Below are 25,334 nucleotides of genomic sequence, written 5' to 3' on the forward strand. Positions count from 1 at the left end.
TTGAAACCCGGTCCAAGTCAGTGTCTTAGATAGGACTGACTGAAGGGCATGAAGTCCTTCACAACGGATTCTCAGCCAAGCCCTCCACCTTTTAGGATGTCAGCTGTGTACCAAACTGTCAACCTCTTGCCCATATATGCCAGCAGCTATAGCTGTCACATGTTCCCTTTGCATAAGCTAGTCTTCCTGTCTAGCCACCCTATGTTGCCGACTCCACCTGGAAAAAATCTTACTCATCCTCTAAACCCCAGTTCAAGAACACATTCTTTGTTAAGACTTTCCAACAGGCAATTACTGGCCCCCCTTTCCTACCTCCATACTTTGTACATATTTCTACTACTGTAGTTAGAACACTGTAATCTAATTACTCTTTTACAAGCAAATCCCCCATACTAGACCATAAGCTGCTTAAGGAAGAGGAAAAAGAGTCGATATCCTCTTTTCCTTTGTATCCCCAGAACACTTAACAGCATCTGGCATAGAGCAATTTCAAACAAATATTTTTTGAATCGAACTGTTGAAGAAGTCATGAGGCCCAAGTCAGACAACCAGAAGCCCCAAATAACAAAACCAAAGGAAAAAAATAATTGATGATTCGAGGAGAAATTCTCCCATCAGGCCGCTGAGAAGTCAGCTTGGCCCAGCGAGGGCACTGTGACAGGGATCCAGCTGGGCCTGGAGGTGCGGAGGAATGTAGGCCAACTGCATCTTAGGAGTCTCTCCTTACACTCACTCAACAGTCACCCAGGTGAAGTTAACTCTATTAGACAAGATGAGGCAAGCCCCCAAACAGTGCTTGGCACATGCCAGAACTAATGGCAGTTACAGGCAAGTTTAATCCTCGTTGCAAATTATTTAACTAGCTTTCAAATGTTGTCCCTCAAGACTTGACCGGCTGTGCTCAGTTTTCCCCAAATCTAAAACTTTCAGAAGTTGATGACTGATGTTTCAGACCCAGAGAACTGGGAATTCAAACGATGGACACCGTTCTTAACCAAATACCTTCTCGACTACTTTAATACACTGCTTCCAAGCATCCTAATATTAAACGGACTTAATGAGTTTACCTTAGGAGTACTCAGTGTGCCAAATGATCAAAAGATGAACCTAAGTACTAGCTGTCACCCAATGTTTCATTATCCCAGGTTTGCTTGCATAGACGAACATTAAGCTACTTCGTAGTATGGCACTACCAGCTGCCTCAAACAAAATCCTAACTGTGACATACCCTATCTTAACAGGGCCTTAAGAAAGTTACCTGCCAAGAAAAGTGACCTACTGTCCCTGAGCAGACACCAATCACACGTGAAGTCACTGCCTCAGCGCTTCAGGTAGCTATGAAACTGAGGACACATAACAAACCCAAAACTAAAGGGCAAGTTACCCTTGTTACAGAAGATCCTGACTCTTCTATATTTCTTCGGATGTTTCATTTGACCATAAGCACTGGTTAATAAACAATACCTAGGTCCACTTTTTCTTTGGTTTTACGTGGTATCCTACCCAAACCCCATGCGAAGTCTGACCCTCTCCTGTTGTAGGTCGGACGGGAGAGAATATCTGGCGGCTGGCCTCGAGCACCTAACTGCTGTTCACAAAACGCCCTCTCAGTGTGTCCTGCCGCCCGAAACAACACTACCCTGTCGCCCACGCGTTTGCTTTCAGTCGGGGTAACCGGCACCGCAATGGGTATCGGACCGCGGCTGGGCCTGCAGGCCGCCCGGCGGGGCACCCCGCTCAGGCCCCGGCCCGGCCCGCCGCCCCTCCATACGTAGCCACATCATCGCAGTGTGCCGTGGGCACCCCAGGTCGCATCGCGCGACCGCCAGCGGCCGCGCCGCCCCGCCCTCCCCTGGGCGCAGGCCCCGGCCCGGGGAGCACGAAGGCCACGTCCCCGGGGACGGGCGCCCAACTCTATGGCCCGCGTACGGCCCGCCGGCCCACGTGACCCGCGGCAGCCAATCGAGCGAGAACCCCAGCCACCGAGACGACGGCGGCCCTGGCTAGAGCAGCCCCACCCGGCCGCTCGCCATCCCCTCCCCAGACGCGCTCTGGCGCTCCCGGCTAGGTGCTGCCGCCATCTTCCTGGAAGAGAAGGCCGGAGGCCAAGGCTCCCCTCCCCGCGGTCCCCCACACTCTTACCGCCACCTGCCCCCCCCACCCCCGCGCCCGCCTCTCTTCTCAGCGGTCACTTAGCTCCTTCTATAGAAACGCCCTTCCCCCACTCTAGTCACCCACAAGGCGATGAATCAGATTACCTGTTCCACTCTTATCAGCGTAAGGAAACCAAGCTCATAAGGTAGGAACTGTGGCGAAACAGGGGCAAGCCGCCATCTTGGTAAAGGAGAAGAGGCTACGCTTGACCTCCCCCCCCCACCCCCAGCCTCTATATGGCTAACCGCCGTGGGAGGGGCACAGCGCCTGCGCAGAGGCGGAAAACGCGGACAACTCTGCGCCTGCGCACTCGGAAGTCATCGAATGGGGGAGAAGAGGAAAGCCGAGTCTCGATGGGGCGAGGAAAGAGTTGGCAAGGGGGCGGGGCGACGTGATGACGCCATCCGCGCGCGGGGCGGGGCGCGAGCGGGCAGCGGGCGGCGGGCGGCGGGCGCTGGGCGGGTCCGCGGAGCGGTAGGTCGGCGCCTGTTTTTCGGCTTGTCGTGGGTGAGTGTTTCGCGGTCGGTCCCCGCCGCCGCGGGGTGCGTGCAGTGGGCCGACGCAGAAGGGACGGGGGGCCCACTTAGGGCGGCCTCTCGGGGCGGCGGGTGGCCCGCTCCAGGGGCGGCGGACCGGCGGGCCGGCGGTATGGGGGAGGGGCGGCCGGCGCGGAGTCCCTGGCCTTTCTCGGCCGTCTCCTGCCCTCCCCGGCCTTCCCTCGCTCTCCCCGACACCCCCCGCAGGTCTCCCCCTCTCTTCCCGACACCCCCCCAGGTCTCCCCCGCTCTCCCCGAACCCCGCCCTTGTTCTCCCCCGCTCTCCCTGACCCCCTCTCGGACTCTCCCCACTTCTCCCAGGCCCTCGCTGACCCTCCCCTGCTCTCCACAACCCCCTCCTCGGCTCTTTCCGACCCTCCCCGCCTTCCCCTGCCCTCCCTCGTCCTCCCCCGCTCCCTTAGGCCGTCTTCTCTCTCCCCGATTCTCCCCCACCCTCCCAGGCCCTCCCCGCTCTCCCCGACCCCTTCCTCGGCCCTCTCTGATCGTCCCAGGCCCTCCTCCACTCTTCCAGATACTCCTCGGCCCCGGGGTCCTAGTCCCTCCTTGAGTCCCCGCCGCCTGGGAGCTTTGGCGCGGGCGAGGTGACGGGGTGTGTCCTGGGAGAACCTGAATGACCCCTTGCCCAGCCCGTGGCAATTACGTGGAGCAGTCTTCAGTAGTGGGTCTGGGGCGCCTGACGTGCAGGAGTGGTCGTGGTCGGGGAGGGAAAGTGCAGGTTGCGGCCTGTCGGGCGCGTTTTCGTGGTGCGGCCCTCGTGTTTTCGCGCTGACATGGGCCATTTCTCCCCGCATGCCCCTGGCAGAGAGTAAGCCTCGGGAAGTCCTGCCGCCTTGTTAACTTCCCAGGCCCTGCCTAGCAGCAGATAAAGCGAGGAGAGGAGGAGGGGGCGGCCCCTGCCCTGTGCAGGGCCAAACTCGGAGGGCTAGAGGTTGAAAGGGCCCACCGCGTTACCGTGAAGGCCAGAGATGAGGAGGCGGACCTGTGGCTACCGGTGCTGTCAATAAAGCGCCAACTCGCACGCTGCCCACAGGACCCGCAAGAGCTGGACGCCTTTTACCTTTCGCGCTTCTTTTTTTGTCAGTTCCACACCACCTAGGGTGCCCTTCTCATATAGACACATGACTCAGCCACACTGAGCTTGTAGTGCCGACTGCTGTGGTCTTTGCGCCTTTGGCCTTGGCCCTTACCTTCCCTTCTGTCTGAAACGCGGTTACCTCCCAGCTCCTCTGCCTTTTGCTTGCTGGTCCCTGCTGTGTTGTTCAGGTCTCAGCTCCCATTAGGTATCCTCTGGCTAGGTTAGGTGTTGGCCTGATGTCAGCCTTTATCATGCTATCATGTGGTAGTTGTCCACTAGACCCTTAGTCCTGTGGGGGGGGGTGTGAATCTCGTCACCCTTACCCATTGCCCAGCACAGTGACCAGAACATACCAGGTTATCAAATATTTCTTGTACAACTCAAATCATTATAATACCTCAAGATAAACTTAAATGTTGCGCAACAGTCGTGCCATCATAAGGAAGGGTAAATAAATGGTATGTAAGGGTCATGAAAGCGTTTCCTGGTGTTTGTAATTTGGAGGTCATTGCTTTCGTTTTTGGTAGCTCCCACTCAGGCTTTCTTTGCACCACCCAGCACCCTGACTTGCACTGTGTACTGCTCTGTCGAATCTTGGCAGTGATCTCAGCTATAAACCTTACCGTGAAATTTTTTTCCATTTTCTACCTTGACCTCTCACCCAGCACTGCAGCCCGGGATAAAGAACAAGGGCTTCTCAGTCAGATCAGATTTGCATTCTGACTGTTCTTGAACTAGCAGGGTGACCTAGGGAAAAGGGGAGGGGATGGGGGGACCTCCCCTTATCATTATTCATAAATGTATTTCAGGTTCCTTTTATACCCAACTCCGAAGACCAAAACTGCCAAAGAAGGAAAAGATGTTTTTGTTTTTTTCTCAAAGAGAAGGGGACACCAAAACTCATTTGGCAGCAGAATTGGGGTGAAGCCATTTATATATATAGTCTGTAGCTACCCCAGTTTGTGCTGTTGGTCATACGCGTCACTAGAGAAAGCGCATTTGACTGTGGAGTGCTGCCCCAGATGCCGTTGACGCGTTGTGTGGTGTACTGTACATGTATTTTTCTCAAATGCAAAGATTCTCAATGTCAAAACATACCAAGGGTTCTGGGTAAGGGATTATGAACCTCTGACGTCCTACGTTGGAGGGTCATTTTGTGGATTAGGATAATGTATGTAAATACAAGAATAACATGTCAATGATGGTAGTTATGGGTAGTTCACTAACATAAATGCCACTAGCAAAATAAGTTTGTATTGCCAAGAATCCAGTTTATCCATCTGTTCTTCATCTCCTTTTGTTTTGGAAAAAGTTGGTTTCTCCTATGTAAATTGGAATGGGAATATGGTTCTGCAGAAGAAGGAAGCCATGGGTCAAGGAGAAAAAACTTTGAAACAGTTTTTGGCATCTGGAATGAGCACAACCTGAAAGAATAAAGTTTTCATCTGACCGCATTTCTGAGGTTTGGAGGATCCCATGAGTCTGCATCTGAGGTTTAAATTAATCACAGTGCTTGGCATTTTGTGTTGCTGGATCAAGGCTTTCTCACTGAAACCCAGGTGCTTCAGAAGTTCAACATTCCTCTTTGAACTTTCATTTCTGAATACTCAATTAAAGTGTTAGAAAGTCATAGTGGATCCAAATTATATTTCGGAAAAAAACTGAGCATGAAATAAACAAGATGTGGCAAGAGAAACTTGGTAAAATTAAAGCAAAGTTGAAAGAATTCATAGCCTGGGGCCGGCCTGGTGGCCTGTGGTTAAGTTCCCGCATTCTGCTTTGGCGCCTGGGGTTCACCAGTTGGGATCCTTGTCGCGGACCTACTCACTGCTCATCAAGCCTTGCTGAGGGGGGCGTCCCACATACAAGAACTAGAAGGACCTACAACTAGGGTATACAACTATGTACTGGGGCTTTGGGGAGAAAAAAAAAATTCATAGCCTATTCCGATAATAGTATTATTGCATTTTCCCATATGTGTGCATCAAGATAGGTCTTAAGTGGGAAGAAACTGATAGGAGTGCAAGTCCCCCTTTTCTTCCGTGGAACACCCTCAGTCCTACTGAACAGTGTCAGGGATGAGCACAGGTGGGCTCAAGGTGCGGCACTCTCAGCGTGCTCAAGTGAAGTTGGTCCTGATTCAAATGAACGACGAGAGAAAAACAATTAGAGAAATAGGAATTCTGATTGGATATTTCATTATATTAAAGAACTGTTGTTAATTTTCCTTATGATAATGGCTTGTCATTTTTAAGAGTCCTTATCTTTAGAAATGTTACCTAGCATTTATAGTCAGGGACAGCGGCTAAGGGGATATTTGAAACAGTTTTGGCGTTGAGTTGATAATTGCTGAAGCTGGATGATGGGTGGTACATGGGAGTTTTGTTCTGATTTCGTATATGTTCAGAATTTTTCATAAGTGTTTTAAAATAATTATGGCCGTTCGGTAATGGGCATTCCTACCTAATTAGTGATAGTAATTTAAATAGATTTAGCATTCCATTGTTTAGAGAATAACTTTTACCATTGGTTTTTGGAAATACTCTGAATTATATTTAAGCCGTTTCCTTACTTAGTGTTTTTATTAGAGTTGGTTGCTGAATTTTATGTGGATCCTCAACATCTATTTATATATGGTTGTCTCCTTTAATTTGTTGTAACGAGTTATATTGACAGATGCTTTTCGTACATTACTGGAATCTTAATTGCTAGCAAACATTTCATTGAGAATTTTTGCATTTGTATATTCATGAGTGAGACTGACCTACAGCTAGCTAGCCAGCTTTCTTTCTTTCTTTCCTAGGTCTCCATCGGGGTTTGTTATTAAAGTTGTGTTATTTTCGTAAAATAAATGAGTGCTTTCCCTTTCTCGGTAGTGGCTTAAGTGACATTGGCATTACCTGTTCCGGGTTGGATGGAATTCAGCTCTCATTCTGTCCGGTTGTGGTCCCTTTTTCGTTGGTAGATCTTTCTTTAGCTGTTCAGTGGTATTTGTTCTAGTCAGGTTTTCCAGTTCTTGGTTCCATTTTGATAATTTACAGTGTTTAAGAAATCATCCATTTCTTTCAGGTTTTCAAATTTGTGGCCATCTTGATACATGTAGTCTCCTGTGTCTGTGATTATACCTTCTTTTCTATATTTGCTCTTTTTTCCTTAATGGGACTTGTGAGGAATTTGTTTCAAAGAACCAGCTTTTGGATTTATTTACCCTTCTATTGAGTTATTTTGTTCATTTCTTAATATTGTGAGAACCAGATTTCTTTCAGTCTTTTTTAATAATGAAAATATGTAAAACCCAAATTGTCATCTGAGTCTATGAAACTTGTACTGTGTCCCATAGATTTTGCTTTTGTCTCTGTTCCATTGCTTTTTAGATAGCTTGTGGTTTTCTTTTGTTACCCTCCTTGATCCAAGGGTTATCCTGGAATTGTTTGTTATCTTTTTTCCCCCTAGTTTTAACAGATTATGATTCAAGAACATCAACTATAAAAATGTCTTTTAAATTTTGTTTAAATTTTCTTTACAACAGTTACGTGATAATTTTTTAAAATTTACTTGCTTTTCTTTATTGGATTGACTCAAGGTTCTCTATATCTATTAATCCAAATTTATTGGTTGTATTACTCAGTCCTTCTCTACTCTTGCTCGTACTATGGTTTACTGAATCTGTCCAATTCTGAGAGAAGCTATTAAAGTCTCCCACTTGAATTGTATTTTTATCAAGTTCATCTTGTATTTTTGCTAGTCTTTGCTTTATGTATTTATCTGCTGTAATTATTTGTATATGCAGGCTTATGAATGTTATATCTTCTTTATAAATTGTTTCTTTTATACTGATCACACTTTTACCTTAAATCCCACCTTGGCTGATATTAATAATGTCTCTCCTATTCTCTTTGTGTTTGTGCTAGCCTGGTATCTTAGCCTGTACCTTTGATTTCAACATTTCTTTTGTTACTTTGTTTTATTTCTTGCATGTAGCATATGGCTAGTTTTGTGGTGGGTTTTTTCCTCTCCTCTTTTAAGGAGAGAATTTGTTTCACGTTTAGACTGATGGCTGATATTGTTGAATTTTATGCCTTTGGTCTTGCTTTATAATTATTGTTGATTTTATTTTTTTCCTCTTGTTTCTTTTCCATAATTCTGCTGGTTTGAGCAAGTTGCTAGTCCAATATTTTTCTCTTAATTTGGAAGTTCCACTATAATTTTTTTCTTTAATAGTTACCTTTCCTATTATTTCATAATCAGATGCTTAATCTCTTTATTATTTGAAATCAAGATGTTAGCTCCTTCTTCTGCCAGGACTGTCTATATTCCATCTGACCCCTCACCTCTCCCTCTAGAAGGTTTTACTTCTCTGCTCTCACTCCTGCCCCCAGCTGTTAGGTTTTGCTAAAGTAGTTTAATATTTTTAATTCTAGGCTATGAATAGAATTTTCCTAGGATGTATCTTCTATTCAAGAGATTCTCTCCTGTATTATACAATCTCAGATAGTTGGTTAATGTATAGACTGATTTTTATTCTTCTATTATTATTATTTTCTTTCCCTCCATCTCTCCCTTTTCCACTTATGGGAACTCTTATTGTTAATGAGGTGGATTGCCTAGATTTTTCCTCCACAGCTATCTTTTACTCTTGATTTCCTTCTCTGTATTTTTGCCTTGTGCATTAACATTTCTTATATTTGGTCTTCCAAGTTTCATTACAAGTGTCAACTGTGATGTTTCATTGGAGTCAGCTACCAAAGTTTGAGTTTGAAAATCATGATTTTTAGGTCCAGAAAGAGTTTTGTTTGTTTTAAATAGTGTACTTGCATCTTCATCATAGTGATATTATTTTTTTTGGTTCAAATTATTGTCTTCCTCCTCTTGCAGCTTGCCTGTTCAGCTCTGTGTAGGCACGGAAAGGAGGGCACACTCATGTGGGACCCAGGACCTCTGTTCTCTGAGCTCTTCCAGGATCCACGATATTCCTTTCCTTACCAGAGGGTTCTTCAGAATTCATCTCCTTGCCTAGCATTCCACTTTCCTTTAAACTTGCCTTTATTCTACTACCTAGGTGTAAAGCATTTTGGATAATCTAGATCCAGCTTTACTTGCCTCCGTAGTCAGTAGTCCTTACTTTGAGCTCTAGGCTTCACCCAGTACTCCCCCCTTCCCAACATTAGTAGTGATCTGTCATAGCAAGAAGCAGTTTACAGGCTGCGTGTAAGTATTAGTCTTACCATCCTCTTCTCTCTCTCTCATTCCTGCCAGATAGATGACAATAAGGCTTCTAGGGGCCGGCCCGGAGGTGTAGTGGTTAAGTTCGTGCACTCTGCTTCGGCGCCCCAGGATTCACGGGTTCTGATCCCGGGTGCGCGGACCGCCGCACCGCTTATCAAGCCATGCTGTGGCAGCGTCCCATATAAAGTAGAGGAAGATGGGCACGGATGTTAGCCCAGCGCCAGTCTTCCTCAGCAGAAAGAGGAGGATTGGCAACGGATGTTAGCTCAGGGCTAATCTTCCTCACAGAAAAAAAATAAATAAGGCTTCTAGTGGGCCACTAAAAAGGAGAACCAAGACTATAATCCTTATCTTCTATGACATGATACCGTAGAGTTAAAGGCTTACGAATTCTACTGCTATCTTAACCTTGGTTAACCAAGCCATACGTGGGGCTGAGAGGGCCTCATTTCTTCAGGGGTGGTTGGGAACATTTCCGTTCGAAAGGGAAACTTAGAGTGTGCAGTATTCAGGAATGTTAAGATTTGGGGAAAACAGGGAGGCAACAAAGTGAAAGAAGCTTTCTAATAAATTTCTAAGCTCCGGAGGGAGTCAAATTTGACTGCATTCATATCTCTTGACTGTGTTAACAAAGGTTAGCCAACACACTCCATGTTTCCCAAAGTTTCAGGGCTTCTAAAATTTGTATTAAAATTCCAAATATCTCCAATAAAACTATCTTCTCAAACACTCAGGTGCCTTCAGTCCTTTTTTACTTTACTTATAAATGTAGTTCATACTTCTCTCTGTGCCCCAGTGTCAAAATCTAGTTCTCAGGAGCTCAAGGAATCTCCAGCAGATGCTTCCTTGTTGAAAGGTTTCAAAGAGACAAAGGAAGTTACGTAATTCCAGAGGTCATGGAAATTTGTCTTGTTCTCCTGTTATGTCCCTAGTGCCTAGCATATAATCAGTACTAAAAAAAGTTTCAATATTGTTGAAAATATGAGCTGTATATATGTATATGTATGTATGTATGGTTGCTTTCATCAACCTAATTCTTTATATCTAATTTATCTTTATGATGAGATGATCATTTCACCATTTCTGGGGAAGTATTGGATGTAATTAAGAAGCTGAGTGAAACAGAAGCTGTTGATGCCTTCCATGTCAGTCTTCTTACATGTCGACTCATGCTAAATTAAATACCTATGTGTATACATATATGGATATATCTGTATGTATTTTTTTTTTTTTAACAGATTGACGAAACTTTGCTAAAGATGTCTAAGGTAAGAGATTACACACATTTCATCATGTATCTACAGTATGAGGAAAAACTGCTTTATGTTTTCAAACTGTTGATAGTCAAGATTTATATGATTCATTATTTTTAATACAACTATTGTATTTGATTTGTTAATACAGTGTTCTAATTTAATTGTCATCCTAAAAGCTTTGAGCTTTCTTTTTTCAGATTTTCAGTTTCTTGTTTCTAAATACATCAGTAACAACCCATTTAATCTCCTTAGATCATTCCCAGCAGGCCAATCAAATAATAATTTAACATTCTAATAATGTATCACGATGAGATTGATGGGTCTCTTAGACATGATAAATTGACTTATATCAGCACTTGCAAATTAGCTCAGAGCCATGAAAGAAATTAGTTCTAAGAGACATGCTGAGAAAGGCAGAATTTGTGGTTACAATTGCAAGATTACTATTTATCTTTGCCTTTTATTTTTGAGTCTTTGGGTGTTCCTTACCATCTGATGCATAATCATCATACTAATTTTTACTTTTTATACGAGTATTAGTGTGACACTGATAAGCAAAAAAGAAAATAAAAATTAGCCATAATTCCATCGCCCAGAGATTTTGTGAATATTTTTTTACACCTGTGTGTGTGTGAATACACATTTACAAAATGTAATCCGAAAGGAAATACTATTTTATATCTTGCCTTTTACAATTAATAAGTCAATCGAAGTATCCTTTTTTGATTTCCTCCCATGTTTAGTATGCCACTGCCTAGATTCTACAGTTTTTACTTTTACAGTTTTACTTTTATTTTGCTTTATCGCATCTCTGTCTGTTACTCCTCATATCTGGTATCCATCTGTCAGGGACTATTGACGCTTCAGCATGGTCGGCTCTGATCTCTTTCTCATTCTCAGGCTTCTCTTTCTTGGTCTTTGAAGCTAGGTACTCAACAACCCATCCCTGAGTTGCCTACCTCCCCCTTGGTGAGGCTCGGTTCCGTAAAGCTAGGAATATAACAAGAGACATGACTTTTTCCTGGATACTTTTCACAAATGCATCACATCTGATTCCTGGAAGTATTTACTTTTCAAAGCTATTCTTGAACTAAGTTTGTTGAATGAAACCACTGTGAGTTGTGGCATTACTTTGTAAGTTTGGTTGATTTTCCTGTAACTCTATAGACAGTTTCTCAAGTCAAAGTTTGAAATTGTACTAAGGCAAATTAAGCATGTTCCTTCTTTTATGTATTGCTTAATTGCTTAACAGAAATGTAATCTTAGGTTAGCATGTTGGCATGGAATAATACTGTATTGGTTTTTCTTCTTTTCAATAAATGTTCTTAAGTGAATACCAGTTTTCTGATAGACGTGACTTTGGAAGTATTGATTTGTGTATATATATTTTTTAATTTGTGAGAACTAATGATACCTATGTTTGTCACAGGTTTGATTATATCTTAAAAGCAACTAATAAGGTGTTTATTTGCTCTTTTTTTGTAAAATCTTGTTTTAGCAACAACCAACTCAGTTTATAAATCCAGAAACTCCTGGCTATGTTGGATTTGCAAATCTTCCCAATCAAGTTCACCGAAAATCAGTGAAAAAAGGTTTTGAGTTCACACTGATGGTGGTTGGTAAGAAATTAACTTATACCCTCAAGCTTATGAGATATGTGAATGTCTCCCCTTCCCATCCTGTAATAGCATGACCTATAAAGTCAAAGGGAAAATTCCTTTGTTGGCAGAATCAAATAACTTGGGAATTTGAAAAAAATATTTTCAGAAAATTTTGCTAAAGAGTAAAATTAAAATTTTCCTGTCATTTCCTTATTTACGTGTAGTGAAAGTTTTTACTCATTTTGGCAGCCAGCCTCCAAAATGGCCCCCAATGATCCTTGTCTCCTAGTATTCATGATGCTTTCTAGTCCCCTCCCACAATGAGTAGGGCTTTCCTGTGTAGCCAGTAGGAGATTGCAGAAATGAAGGTGTGTGACTTCAAGCCTGGGTCATAAAAGACATAGCGGCTTGTACCTTGCCTTCTCTTGAATCATTCACTCTAGAGGAAGCTAGCCACCTCCATGTTGGGAGGACACTTAAGCAACCTTATGGAGAAGTCCCATAAGGCAGGGAACTGAGGCCTGCTAGTAGCCATGTAAGTGACCCATCGCAGAAACATCCTTTGGCCCCACTTAAGCCTGTTGGTGACTGCCATCCTGGCTGACAATGACTGTTACTGCGTGAGAGACCCCCCAAGCCATAACCACCCACCTTAGACAGTCACAAATTCCTCACTCAAAAAATCCATGAGATAATAATAAATTTTCATTGTTGGTTTAGGCCCCTAAGTTTTATAGTAATTTGTTGCACATGAATAGATAACTGATACACTTATATTTAATTAGAAAATTACCTTAGATTTTATTTCATTCTTGATAACTGCAAAATTCTCCAAAAAATGATGAGGAAGCCTAATGGTAGTTATAGATGAGTAGGACAAATGATTGTTTCCCAGGGTAAATAGTTCACAAATCTGAAATGAAAGAAAGTGTGGGAACCTTGGTCCAGAAAAGGGAATGGTGACGTGTTTTAGGAGCACAATTACATGATAATGATCATGCAAATTCAAGGTCCTGATAGAAAAGAGAAATCCAGTGCAATCTGTCAAACAGTTATTTAATTTTAGAGCATCCAAAACCAGCAGTAACTTCTGGCCATGATAGAATAACTCGGGGTTTGGCAAACTCTTTCTGTAAGAGGCGAGATAGTAAATATATAAAGCTTTGTGAACCATGTAGTTTTTGGTGCAGCTGTTCAACTCTCCTCTTGTAGTAGGAAACAGCTATAGACAGTATGTCAACAGATAGGCATAGCTGTGTTCTAATAAAGCTTTATTTACAAGGTAGTGGGCTAGATTTGACCTGAGGACCATAGTTTGCGGATCCCTGAAATAACTGATACCAGACGAGTCCTCCTGGCATGAATAGCTAGAAGACTGGTCAAAATATATGAAACAGCTCTTTTAAGACATTGGGCAACAGGCAATGCAGGACTTTGATCCCTGAGAGAAGGAAAACAACTTATATGAACTGTAAAGACGTTCCAGCTTTCTGCCATTTACCTGCCCGTGCCCCGGGGGGCGGTGAATCAGTCAGAGCACAGCAGTCTCAGATCTGAAGGAGGAGATCACAGTTCAGGGAAGCTGAGGCAGCTGGAACCTCAGGTGGTAAGGCAGAGTTCCAAAAAAGAGAAAGGCCTTCAAAAATCTGCATTAGGGTTCAGTTTGACACTGAGGCTGAACACTGAACTGCATATGGGCAGGGTGTGATTTCCACATGTGACCACCAGGAGATTGAGCGGGACTGGAGCCTGCACAGAGTTGGACAGCCAGAATGGGGTTGGAGATGTTAGAATCCAGCCCTCAGAGAAGAGGTCTTGTTGAACACCCAAGACATTCATTCACTTCAAACTCCAGAAAGTCCTTGCTTAGGAGTAGGGCTAAACTAGACATAATGGCTGTTCTAAACCCTCCCTAACAAAGCTTGTAGACAAGCCTTGAAAGGATCAAGCTGATTTACAAATAAAGGAACTACTTGCCAGGACAAAACCCATCACTCATTAAAGAAAAACATCAAAATCCACGCTTTTACAGTGTAACATTCACAATATCTAGCATCCAATAAAAAGTTATTGGATAGGCAAAGAAGCAAAAAAAAAAAAAAAAAAAAAAATGGCACATAACCAGTAGAGAAATCAGGCAATAGAAACAGATTCAGAAGTTACGGAGATTATAGAATTGGCAAACAAGCACTTTTAACTATTTCAAATATGCTCCTGTACTTAGAGGAAGATATGAATATAATGAGGTAAGTAGAAGATAACAAAAAAGAACCAAATGGAACTTCTAGAGATTAAAAAAAATACACTGAGATGAAAATTTTTCTGATGGGCCTAACAGCAAATCACACACTGCAGAAGAAGGGCAATAGAAAGCTTCCAAACTAAAACACCAAGCAGAATAAAAACAGAAAAGCACACCAGCGTACATAATAAGCAGATATGGGGAAAGCATTGATAAGCAGGAATATCTTTAAAGTAGTCAGAAAAAAAAATAAGAAAAATACAATACAGAGGATCAAAGATGAGAAAGCCACTGACTTCTCATCGAGAATAGTGTAAGCCATGTGGAATGACAGTACTGAAAGAATAAAACCATCAGCCTAGAATTCTGTGTTGGTCAAAAATAACCTTTAAAAATGAAAATTTAAAAAAAGTTGAAATAAAGACATTTTCAGGTAAATAAGCTGAAATAATTTATCACTATCCCTGCACCATAAGAAAGATTAAATGAAGTTTGCCAGGTTGACAGAAGGGAGAGCGCTGAAAAGAGCAAGTGTGTTGGTAAATATAAGAGACTTTTCTTGCCGTTTAAGTTTTTTCAAAGATAATTGACTTTAAAACAAAACTAACAGCGTATAACATGTAGGAATAAAATGAACACACAAGAATAGCACAAAGCACAGGAGGTAACTAAAAGCATGCTTTTGAGACTTCTGGTGTTCTGTGTGAAGTGGTAGAATGTTATTGAAAGAAAGACTGTGCAGTTAACACTGTATGTGGTAAACTCCACTCACTAGGAAAATAAAACAGATTTGGTTAAAAGCCAATAGCTTCAATAAATTAGAATATAAAAAGTATTCAATCCAAAGGAAAGCAGGAAAAGGAAAAAGAATAGATGAGACAAATAGAAAAAGTGTAGCAGAATGGCAGACTTGACCTCAGCCATCTCAGTAATTATATTGCATGTACATGTACAAGACAACTTGGTAAAAGCAAAAGGCAGAGATGATCAGACTGAATGACCTCCTGTTGTGTACAAGAAAAACACTAACAGTGTAGACACACATATAGGTTAAAAATAAAAGAAGGGAAAATTATCATGCAAACCTCAGTCATAAGAAAGCTGAAGTGGCTGTATTAAATCAGACAAAGTAGACTTGAGGTCTACTACCCACACATTCCAGAGATAAGGAAGTATATATCGTGGAGATAAAGGGATCTGTTCAAAACATCATCATCTCAAATGTACACACCTAATAACAGAGCTCCATGATACACGAGGCAGAATCTAATAGGAGAAAGATAAGTCTGTAAGGACAGGAGTTTTTAAACACTCCTCACTGTAATTTATGAAACAAATAGAGAATCCGTAATTTATAGAATATTTAAGTAATGCTGTCCAACAAGGCGACCCAGTTGACATTCAGAGCACTATGCTGAACAACTGCAGAATCTACGTTCTTTTCAAGTGCACGTGGAACATTCACCCAAGATACTCTGCATAATGAAAGTGTTTTATTAGGTCAGCATTACCCTATTACATATAACAAAAGTACAGACTAATTCCTCATGAGCATAGACACAGACAACTTAATAAAATTTTAGCAAGTCCAACAATGTATAAAAATGTTTAATACAGTTTGTTCTGTTATAATGCAATATATGTGTGTTCCTAAAAAATCACCGTGCTATGCAAAATCATGAAGTTAAAATCACAGGCCTGGGGCCGACCCAGTGGCGCAAGCCGTTAGGTGCGCGCGCTCCACTGCGGCGGCCCGGATTCACTGGTTCGCATCCCGGGCATGCACTGATGCACTGCTTGTCGAGCCATGCTGTCGCGGCATCCCATATAAGGTAGAGGAAGATGGGCACGGATGTTAGCTCAGGGCAGATCTTCCTCATAAAAAAAAAAAATCACCGGCTTGTGGAGAGTAGGGGCACAACACTCAGCCTTCTTCAGTGACACATTAGGAAGAAAGTGAGGAACATGATAAAAATGGTCTCGGTTTTAGACATGTTAAAAGGTTAAGAAATCATAATTACTACACCAAATAAGTCACTATACCTTGAACAATCTCTGAAGTTTGTGAAAGTGGGCTTCAGGACGGTTGCAGCTTGTGCATTATCGTGAAGTTGTGGAAGAAGGGTTGTCTGAAGATGGATGGAAAGTTTGATACTAGAAGTGAGTGGTTGTGGCTTATACCCATTGAGCTGAGATAGCTGGTAGCTGAGGTGTGTGCATTGGGAATATTCTTTTGTAGCTGGATTCTGCTGGGTAGTTTTCTGTGTTTAGATAGTTTCTCACCAGTGAAATCATGTGTAAGCAAATTCGAAATGTGTGTTATGCTGAAATTATTCCCTAATATATCAGTTGTGTTGGAACATATTCTCACTTTCAAAGCAGGTGTTAACAGCAGAACTGACTACACATCCTAAATGAATGGAGTTTATCGCAAAAATGCATGGTTGAACGTTAGAAAATCAATCAGTGTGGTTTTAAAGGGGAAATTCATGCTGTCATCTAAAAAATGCATTTGTAAAATTTCAAAACCCATTAAACCCATTAAAGATTAAGATTGTTGACCTAACTGTAAACCTATAAAAAGTCTAGAAGAAAATGGGCAAGAAAGAGAAATTAAGAAAACAATCCCATTTACAACTGTGTCAAAAAGAATAAAATACCTAGGAATATATTTAACCAAGTAGGTGAAAGACATGTAATCTGAAACCCATGACATTGATAAAAGAAATTGAAGGCAACACAAATAAATGGGAAGATATACCCTGCTCATGGATTGGAAGAATTAATATTGTTAAAATATCCTTACCACCCAAAGCAATCTACAGATTCAGTGCAATCCCTATGAAAATACCAATGACATTTTTCGCATAACTAGAACAAATAATCCTAAAATTTGTATGGAAACACAAAAGACCCCCCCATACAACCATTCTGTTTCTTACTTTCAGTACAGTATTCAATAAATTACATGAGATATTCAACACGTTATGATAAAACAGGCTTTATGTTAGATGATTTTGCCCAAGTGTAGGCTAATGTAAGTGTTCTGAGCAAGTGTAAAGTAGGCTGGGCTAAGCTAGGATGTTTGGTAGGTTAGGTGTATTAAGTGCATTTTCAACTTACACTGTTTTCATTTTACGATGTGTTTATCGGGATATAACCCCATCATAAGTCGAGGAAGATCTATATGCTGAGCAAAAGTAGCCAGACACAAAAGGGCATGCTGTATGAGCCCATGCATGTGAATTTCTAGAATAATCCAAACCAATCCAGTGACAGCAAATTGATGTGTTCATGCACTGGGGGCTGGAGAGGGTAGAGGTGACTGTAAGGTATGTAGATGACATCTGTGGTGGTAGGGAGGTACTCTTGTTCTTGAATGGAGTTTTATCTGAGCATATGCTTTTGTCAAAACTAAAGTGACTGTACAGTTTAAATGAGTGCACTTAACTGTATTTTTAACTGGGGTATATGTAAATTAAGTTGATTCAAAAGAAAAGTAGTTAGGGGATTAAGGGTGAGACGGGTAGTGAAAAGCAGAGGGAGAAAGTTAACCACAAGAACCCTCAACTTTTAAATTAAGTATTAGCAGCTCAGGAAAAATGGTGTATTAGGAAAACCCCAACACATTAACTTGTAAGTAAAGAGGAAAGGTGTAGTTTTTTAAGCTGTGGCAGACTTCTGAAGAAACAAGAAATTTCACAAAGTGATACATCATATGCAAATGAAAGACTACAAATATTTGGGTAGCAGTCTGCAAGGAATTTTAAAATCACAGGTGAGTTGTTTAAAGACATCAAGAAAGGAAGCCAGGTGGCACGTCATCAGTGAGAGAGCCTGATGACCATGCTGCTGAAGAACCTAATTTATGGTGATAGTTGATGATAGCTTCTGTCAAGTTAGTAGCCTCCCACAATTATGTGGGATGGTGGATCAAGTCATAAGAAAAGCAAGATAAAAAATATAAAGCTTATTGCCAAATATATTACCTGGTAGAAAGTAGGGTGGTTAGCGTGACCAAATTCACAAGAAGGTTACAGAGTGAATGCTCTGAGAACTTCAGAACTAAGCTAAGAAAATGAAACCTGGCCTTAAAGCAAAAATATGCCAGTGTAGTTGTAAGTTAATGAGTTGTGAGAATGCACACGCATGTTAATGGGTATTCCTTCCCAAGAGCATGTGAGCCTGGGATGGTGGCAGCTCTGAACTACATGCAGCCTGCATGAGCATCCTCCTGTGAAATCACACCTCCTCACGTGGTGCTCTGCTCTATCCTGCCATCGCACAGGACGGGAGTTTGAATGGACAAAAAAGCTGACAACTTAGAATATTGCTCTTTAGGGCATTCCACGAGGGCCTTCGTTTCACATTGTTTGAGAAAGCAGTTTCAAACTGTCTTAAATGTTGGTTAAAATTGAAAAGTAAATGAGAAGAGAAGCTCCCCAAGGTGGGAAAGTGCTTTATTTCCTAGCATTCCTGGCTTGGCGTAAGTTGTGTTGTTTAATTTTTTTAGCCTAGGTTTTAAAAAATAAAACTTCAGTTAGATTAAAATCTAAAGCTCTGTGACAGTTTGCCTGATGGGATTTCAGAATGGTATTGTAAAACGAAGCTCCACTTTTTCTTACCTTACCTGTATTTTTCATATCATGGCGCCACCTTGTGTCTGATAGTGTGTATTTCTTTGTGATTGGTGAAAACATGAGCCATTTTGTAGACTCTGAGCACACCTCTCATCTGAGTCAGTCTTTGCTATTACTACATTTAAAGGATAACTAAATTAATTAAGATTGCTGACCCCGGTATCTTTTGTGTTGAATTTTTTCGATGGTGATGGATTTACACTGGTCCAAATCTCTTCTTGCTTATCTTGTTTCCCCCATTTGAAGGCACCTATTTGAGAAACTCCTCGCCAGGATAGGGAGATTAGTGAGAGTGGAACACAGCAAAGCTAGGTGCTCTCCAAGATTCAGCCCAAGAGTAGCATCACGTTCTGACTTAATGAGCGTATTATTTGTAGATGTTACCCGAAAGCTATTCCAAGTGAAATAATCACTTACACCCTTAAAATTAAGATTTATAATTTAGAATCAGCCACCGGAATGTTAACTACTTTTTTAAAAGAAGTGGTCTCTACTCAGACAGCTTTGCTCAGATGTCTTCTGCACCCCAGTCCCTTTTCATTCAGCGTTATCATCCACAGCTGTCACCACTCAGTCAGTGATAAGAGTGACTTTGTTTGTTTGTCATCTCCCCCACTGGACTGCAAAGCTCCAGAGGAGCAGGGACTTGTCCGTCCTGTTATCCATCATGTCCCAGCACCTGGGCCTCTGCCAGGCACACGGAGCAGACTTAGCACATATTAGTAAGATCCCCTTCAAGTGTATAAAAATGTGTAAAGGGGCATTGCCAGACAGTTTATTAACAGGATAACTTGATGAGATAGTATGTGTTTAGTCACATTTTTATGCTCATATTTGGACATATTCAACACATAATTCTAGTTTTGTCCTTTCAGTGTTCCTTTTTTATCTATGAAAATTGCAATCTAAAGTGCAGTCCTGATTTTCTATGAATACACATTTCACAATCACTCTTTCATTCTTGATTTTTCCAGAAATAATGATTTTAAAACAGATGTGTACTCCTTCCACGTGCTATGCAGGACTTAGCAGAGGGAAGTTCAAACCGAAATGTCCAGGGGACAATTGGGCGCCAAAGTTCAGAGGCACTTTTCCATGCATAATCAAGCCTTAGATGATAACCTACAATGAAGAAGTAATGGAATCTGTTCATACTTCCTTCGAATATACAATTTAATTTTTGGTATTTTGCATCTTCTTTGAAATTAAGTTTTAGATATTCAGAACACATCATTATAGTAGTTGAAGAAAGATTGTCAACTCATTAAATGCTTGAATGAATACGTGTTGCCCGAATTGGTCACGTCACACTCAACAAAATAAGTAGAGAAGTTCCCTGATGTAAGGCAGTTGCCAATATTGGGACATAAGGGTGTTTATAAAATAGGAGAAGGGAAGGGGTGGCCCGCTCCTGCCTTGTTGACGGAAGGGAGAGATTGCAGAGTGGTTATGTACGAGGGAGTCTTGGGTGTCTGCCCGGTTTTCCGTTCCCACAGCTTGGAAAGCCAGAGTGCTGCTGACATTGTTGGATAGATGTATTCAGTTTTCTGAAAATGTGGTGTTTAACAATTAGCAAAACTCAAAACTGAAAACCTACTTTGCATTCTATTTATCAAAAAGTAAAGACCCACCTGTAAAGTCCATTCCACACATTTGTGAAGGGGTAATATCGTGGTTCTGATCTTACAACATACGAGTTCTGGAGTCCCACAGACCTGGATTCAGATGGAAGCCCTGCTCTGGATAGCTCTCTGACCAGGGACAAGATACTGACCTTGGAGCACCCATTTCCCCATCAGTGAAATGGGGAGTTCTACCAACTTCCTACTCTTGTGGAGGACAGACAATGATGTTTGCGAGGTACTTAGCCCAGTGCCAGGCCTCACATAAACACTAATAGACTAGACTAACCATGTCATTCAGATAACATCACAACGTTTTCATTTTCGTTTAAAGGTGAATCGGGTCTAGGAAAATCGACTCTCATAAACAGCCTATTCCTGACTGATCTCTACCCAGAAAGGATCATCCCTGGAGCTGCAGGTAGAAAAGTTCCTATGCTGTTATAAGTGTAGTTCTACATGAAAGGTGCTAAAGAGTGCATAATCAGTATTTTGTGCTTTAGCCCTGTGCTTGCTTGCTTTTTGTTCAGCTTTACACACAAGGAAAACATTTAGGTAGGGAAAGGTGTGCTGCACCTGAAGTCCTTAGATTTTGGTTGTAAACTCTCATTGACCACATATCCATGGATCCATCCTCTGCGAGTTTTTCTTTGTAAAGTGTAATAAATAGTTTTTGCCTGTATTGTATGTTTAATGGGAGGATCAAGTGAAAATGCTGTCTCTTATGGAAAAAGCTATGAAAGTAGATGACTGTGAGACTACACGTTGTCTGGCTTCACTGCTGTCTGAGCAGTCTAGTGTAGGACACCAGCATTCAAGAGTGCTTGTTAAATGAATGGATTAAGCATACAAAGTCAGAGCCTAGGGCTTGGGCCACCACAAATACCTTTCACAAATACCTTTAATTCAATTTTTAAGTGAATTCATGAATTGTTTTCTTTGTCCCAGGAACAAAAATTGTAATTTTCAATACTGGCATTTTTAACTTTACTAAGGAGCCCTTTAATCTTAGCTTTGATGTTTTCCTTACTCGGGGATCGTTTTTACACAATCCTCATGTTACCTTCTGAGAATCTTCCTCAAAGAGAGGTAGTGAACTTCCAATTCATTTGTTTAATAATAGGAAAGTGACTAACAGGTGATTTCTCCTCTTTGCAAACTGGCTCAATTTTAAGGTACATTCTGTTATTAAGTGTGATTCTTTTCTAGAGAAAATTGAAAGAACTGTCCAAATTGAGGCTTCAACTGTTGAGATTGAAGAGCGAGGGGTCAAGCTGCGCCTGACAGTGGTGGACACGCCCGGCTACGGTGACGCCATTAACTGCAGGGATTGGTATGCACCCCAGAGGGAGGGACACAGAGCCCCAAAGTGCTGAGAGCTGTGCGCTTGGTTATGTTTGTTCTAATGCATTTAAATTTGTAGTGTTGATGATTATTGAGTTTGGGGTAGTTGTATATAAGAAAACAATGAGACCATTTGAAGCACAATAATTACATTTTAAAGGAGGAATTTCACAGAGAATGAGTATTTTTTCTCTAAGAGCATTCTAGTGAGATCCAAGATTGCAAAGCCAACCATCCATCAAATGCTGGTATAAATGAAGCATCTTGAGGGGCCATCCCCATGGCATAGTGGTTAAGTGCGCACGCTCCGCTGCTGGCAGCCCGGGTTCGGATCCTGGGCACGCGCCGATGCACTGCTTGTCGGGCCATGCTGTGGCATCGTCCCATATACAGTGGAGGAAGAGAGGCACAGATGTTAGCCCAGGGCCAGTCTTCCTCAGCAAAAAGAGGAGGATTGGCATGGATGTTAGCTCAGGGCTGATCTTCCTCGCCCCCCCCCCCCCCCCCCCCCCAAAATGAAGGATCTTGATTTTGAGCCGTGGCCAGTGGACAAGATCTTGTAGCATAGTCTTCCTCCTTTCCACATGCGTGGAAATGCAGTCTCTTAGAGAGTCGCTCAAGACTTAGTGCCTGTAAATGACTGCTCATTGGCCTCGTTTGCACTGGTAAGGAAATCAAGAAGTAGAAGATAAGAGCAGTCTGTCCCCTGTACTGTGCAGAGAGTACCGCTTTCACTGTGCCAGCTCTCCTGGTGCTAATCCCTGTAAGCGTAAAGCATCAACTTTCCAGGACGAGATGAGAAAGGGGAAGGGAGGGAGAAAGGTTTTTCCTTCGTCTTTGTCCTCTCTCAGGAATGTCTTCCTTCTGCAAGTCATTCTTGCATCATACATATGTGCTGTATTATTTCACATCTTAATATACCTGTTCTTCTGCCAGCCCTCTGCTCCTCTGCCCCTCTTCACAACCACACTCCTGGAAAAAATTGGCAGCCCTCTGTCTTCACTCAGTCATCTCAAGCTGTTTGTATCCTATTCCATTCAGGCTTTTGACCTCAGTGCTTAGGGGGAATTAAGCTTGGCACAGTTGGCAGACACCTCCATCTTGCCAAGTCTAGGAGTCAGTTTTCCGGTCCCATCTTCCACGTGAATTATCAGATTATATTTGGTGCGGGGGAAGGGGCAGAAAAACTTGTTTTGTCTTTGAAGTTAGGGACTGCCAGCCTTTTGTGTCCCATAATTATTAGTTAATATTTGATTTTCTCTCAGTTTTAAGACAATCATCTCCTACATTGATGAACAATTTGAACGGTACCTACATGACGAGAGTGGTTTGAACCGACGACACATCATTGACAACAGGGTGCACTGTTGCTTCTACTTCATTTCACCCTTTGGACATGGGTAAGGACTGACTCACGAGGACATCTGATGCATTGATCAGAATTTCGTCTTTACTGTATGGCTTTACAGCTTACCTCCAAACTGCGTATTTTCGTATAAGAATTGAGATAATGTTGAGAGAAAAAAATTTCATGTGATTTCCCTATTCTGTCCCTAAATATGTGACACTTCTCAAATTATTTTTAGACTTAAGCCCTTAGATGTGGCATTTATGAAGGCGATACACAATAAGGTGAATATTGTGCCTGTCATCGCAAAAGCCGACACCCTCACTCTGAAGGAACGGGAGCGCTTGAAGAAAAGAGTGAGTGTGGGGTTCGCTGGGTGTTTTTTGCTCAGGGTGGCTGAGAGCCAGGTACCTGGGGAAGGGAACAGAAGGAAGGGAGTCTAAGATGTGGAGGGGCAGTGCGAGGAGATTGGTGATAGTTTTTAAGGAACACCTAATACTTGTAATTTTTTTTAGTATTTTGCCTTCACGAAGATATCAAATTATTACTTTTCTTTATAATTCACCTTAGATGGAAATACCCTCAATGAGTAGAAGGTGGCTAAATGCAAAGAGACTCCATGGTGTGTTAGGTAAATGATGTGAATATGGAAGTGTGATCATCTCTGGAACTTCAGTTCTGTTATTTTCTTTAAACATTTTACTTCAAACAATCCATTTAGGAATGTACTCTAATTACAGCAGTCTGGTATCGTAACTGTTTTAAGGGCCTACGTTCTGACCATTAAGAGGTTGCATTGCGGTTGTCCCTCAGACTGCTGGTGTGCCTCTCACCTCCCAGTAGCTCCTACGCTGGTGTCCTCTTCTCTGTTATCCTATGAAGCTTCTTTGTTGACTCTCTGCTATATATATTTTTTAATTATTTACCTATTTCTATTTGTATGCTCATTAAAAAAGTCCAAACTCATACGTTAAATTCTACAAATAAGAATTCCTTTAATTATCCACAAAAACAACCACTGTTAATAGTTAGGTATCTATTCTTTCAGAACATAGTCTATTTATGTTTTTGTTTTTACAAAGTGGGATCATGTGTACAGATTATTTTGCCATTTGACTTTCTGAGACTTGCCAGTGCACAAAGAAAGCACTCCCCCAGGCCCTTCCTCAGTCAGAGCACCCTCCCCCCCAGTCAGAGCACGCCCAGCGCGCACAAAGTATTTCTTCAGTGTGTTTCTTGGTCTTCCCACCCCTGCCCCTAGGTCCCTGACGTCAGGGACCTTTGCTTTGCTCACTTGTATTTCCAAGAGTTTAGAATAGTAGCTGGCACATAGTGGGCACTCAGTAATGTTTGTGTAATGGGCATGGTACACACCTGTCTTCTTCAGTTGCATGTCAGACAAATTCTTAGAAAAGAAATTAATGCTCACTTAAACTTTTGAAAGATGACTAAATTTCCCTGAAAACAAATTTGTAACAATTTACGTTCCTAAAGCAGCATGTGAGCATGCTCTTCTCTCCACCCCCTGGAGCAGTCCTGGGTGTATTACCAGTTTTGGTAAAGTGTTCCCATCTGAGAATTGGGAAAGGGTGTCTCTCTTCAAGTTGCGTTTCCCGGTTGCTGGTGCGCGTATCTGTCCTGGTATTTGATGCCCCTTGGCGTGTTTGAGGTTTTAGAGCCTCGCCTCTCCTTTCATTGCTTTTTTATTGACTTATAGATACTCTTTATATTTTTAGACATTGACTGCCATGTTGCAGATGATTTCACCTAGTTTGACTCTCATGTTTTCACTTTTTTCTTGATGTCTTCTGTCATAGTGGAGATTTAAAATTGTATGCACTCATATTTGTCAGCCTTGTAATTTATTGTCTCAAGTGCCTGCCAGTTTTGGGGACATGCTCAGGCCCTTGGAAGAACCCCTGAAAGCTTAGGCGTTTTTATGCTTGACAATAAATATTTTAGCAATTCCTGCGTAAGGGAACTTGACCTTTTTATAAGATGTTACATTAAATTTCAGAGAGGTGGGGGGGCGGGTCAGGGTTAGAATGCTTTATACCTGTCTCTAATCCTGAATCCAAAACTCTTAGGGCTTGTTTTCAAAGTCTGAAATGAATTGAAATACTTTTATACTCATCTCTTTTATCCTGGGCCTTTTTAAAGTCTTTATTTATTTATTTATTTCCCCCCAAAGCCCCGATAGATAGTTGTATGTCATAGATGCACATCCTTCTAGTTGCTGTATGTGGGACGTGGCCTCAGCATGGCCAGA

The 25,334-nt window shown here is 42.1% G+C and overlaps 2 protein-coding genes across 4 annotated transcripts in view; one reads left to right on the plus strand and one right to left on the minus strand.

Annotated features, from left to right (window-relative positions):
- HDLBP (high density lipoprotein binding protein) overlaps positions 1 to 2,363 on the minus strand; it is a 74,005-nt gene extending 71,642 nt beyond the window's left edge. For both annotated transcript variants that reach the window (XR_009217069.1, XM_058533368.1), the window contains exon 1: positions 2,259 to 2,363. The gene's annotated coding sequence lies outside the window, so the exon portion shown is untranslated. The remainder of the gene's footprint in view (positions 1 to 2,258) is intronic.
- The window catches only part of SEPTIN2 (septin 2), a 34,814-nt gene continuing 11,587 nt past the window's right edge, over positions 2,108 to 25,334 (plus strand). The window contains exons 1-7 of one of the 2 annotated variants that reach the window (XM_058533370.1): positions 2,108 to 2,299; positions 10,251 to 10,280; positions 11,767 to 11,887; positions 20,708 to 20,794; positions 21,583 to 21,706; positions 22,983 to 23,117; positions 23,304 to 23,421. In XM_058533370.1, coding sequence (XP_058389353.1) covers positions 10,272 to 10,280; positions 11,767 to 11,887; positions 20,708 to 20,794; positions 21,583 to 21,706; positions 22,983 to 23,117; positions 23,304 to 23,421 — 594 coding nt within the window. In that variant the 5' untranslated portion in view covers positions 2,108 to 2,299; positions 10,251 to 10,271. Of the gene's footprint in view, positions 2,300 to 2,587; positions 2,662 to 10,250; positions 10,281 to 11,766; positions 11,888 to 20,707; positions 20,795 to 21,582; positions 21,707 to 22,982; positions 23,118 to 23,303; positions 23,422 to 25,334 lie in introns of those variants that run through there. The other variant, XM_058533369.1, reaches the window with a different exon arrangement.

Source organism: Diceros bicornis, chromosome 37 (assembly GCF_020826845.1).
Source record: "Diceros bicornis minor isolate mBicDic1 chromosome 37, mDicBic1.mat.cur, whole genome shotgun sequence".
In the NCBI taxonomy this organism is placed as follows: domain Eukaryota; kingdom Metazoa; phylum Chordata; class Mammalia; order Perissodactyla; family Rhinocerotidae; genus Diceros; species Diceros bicornis.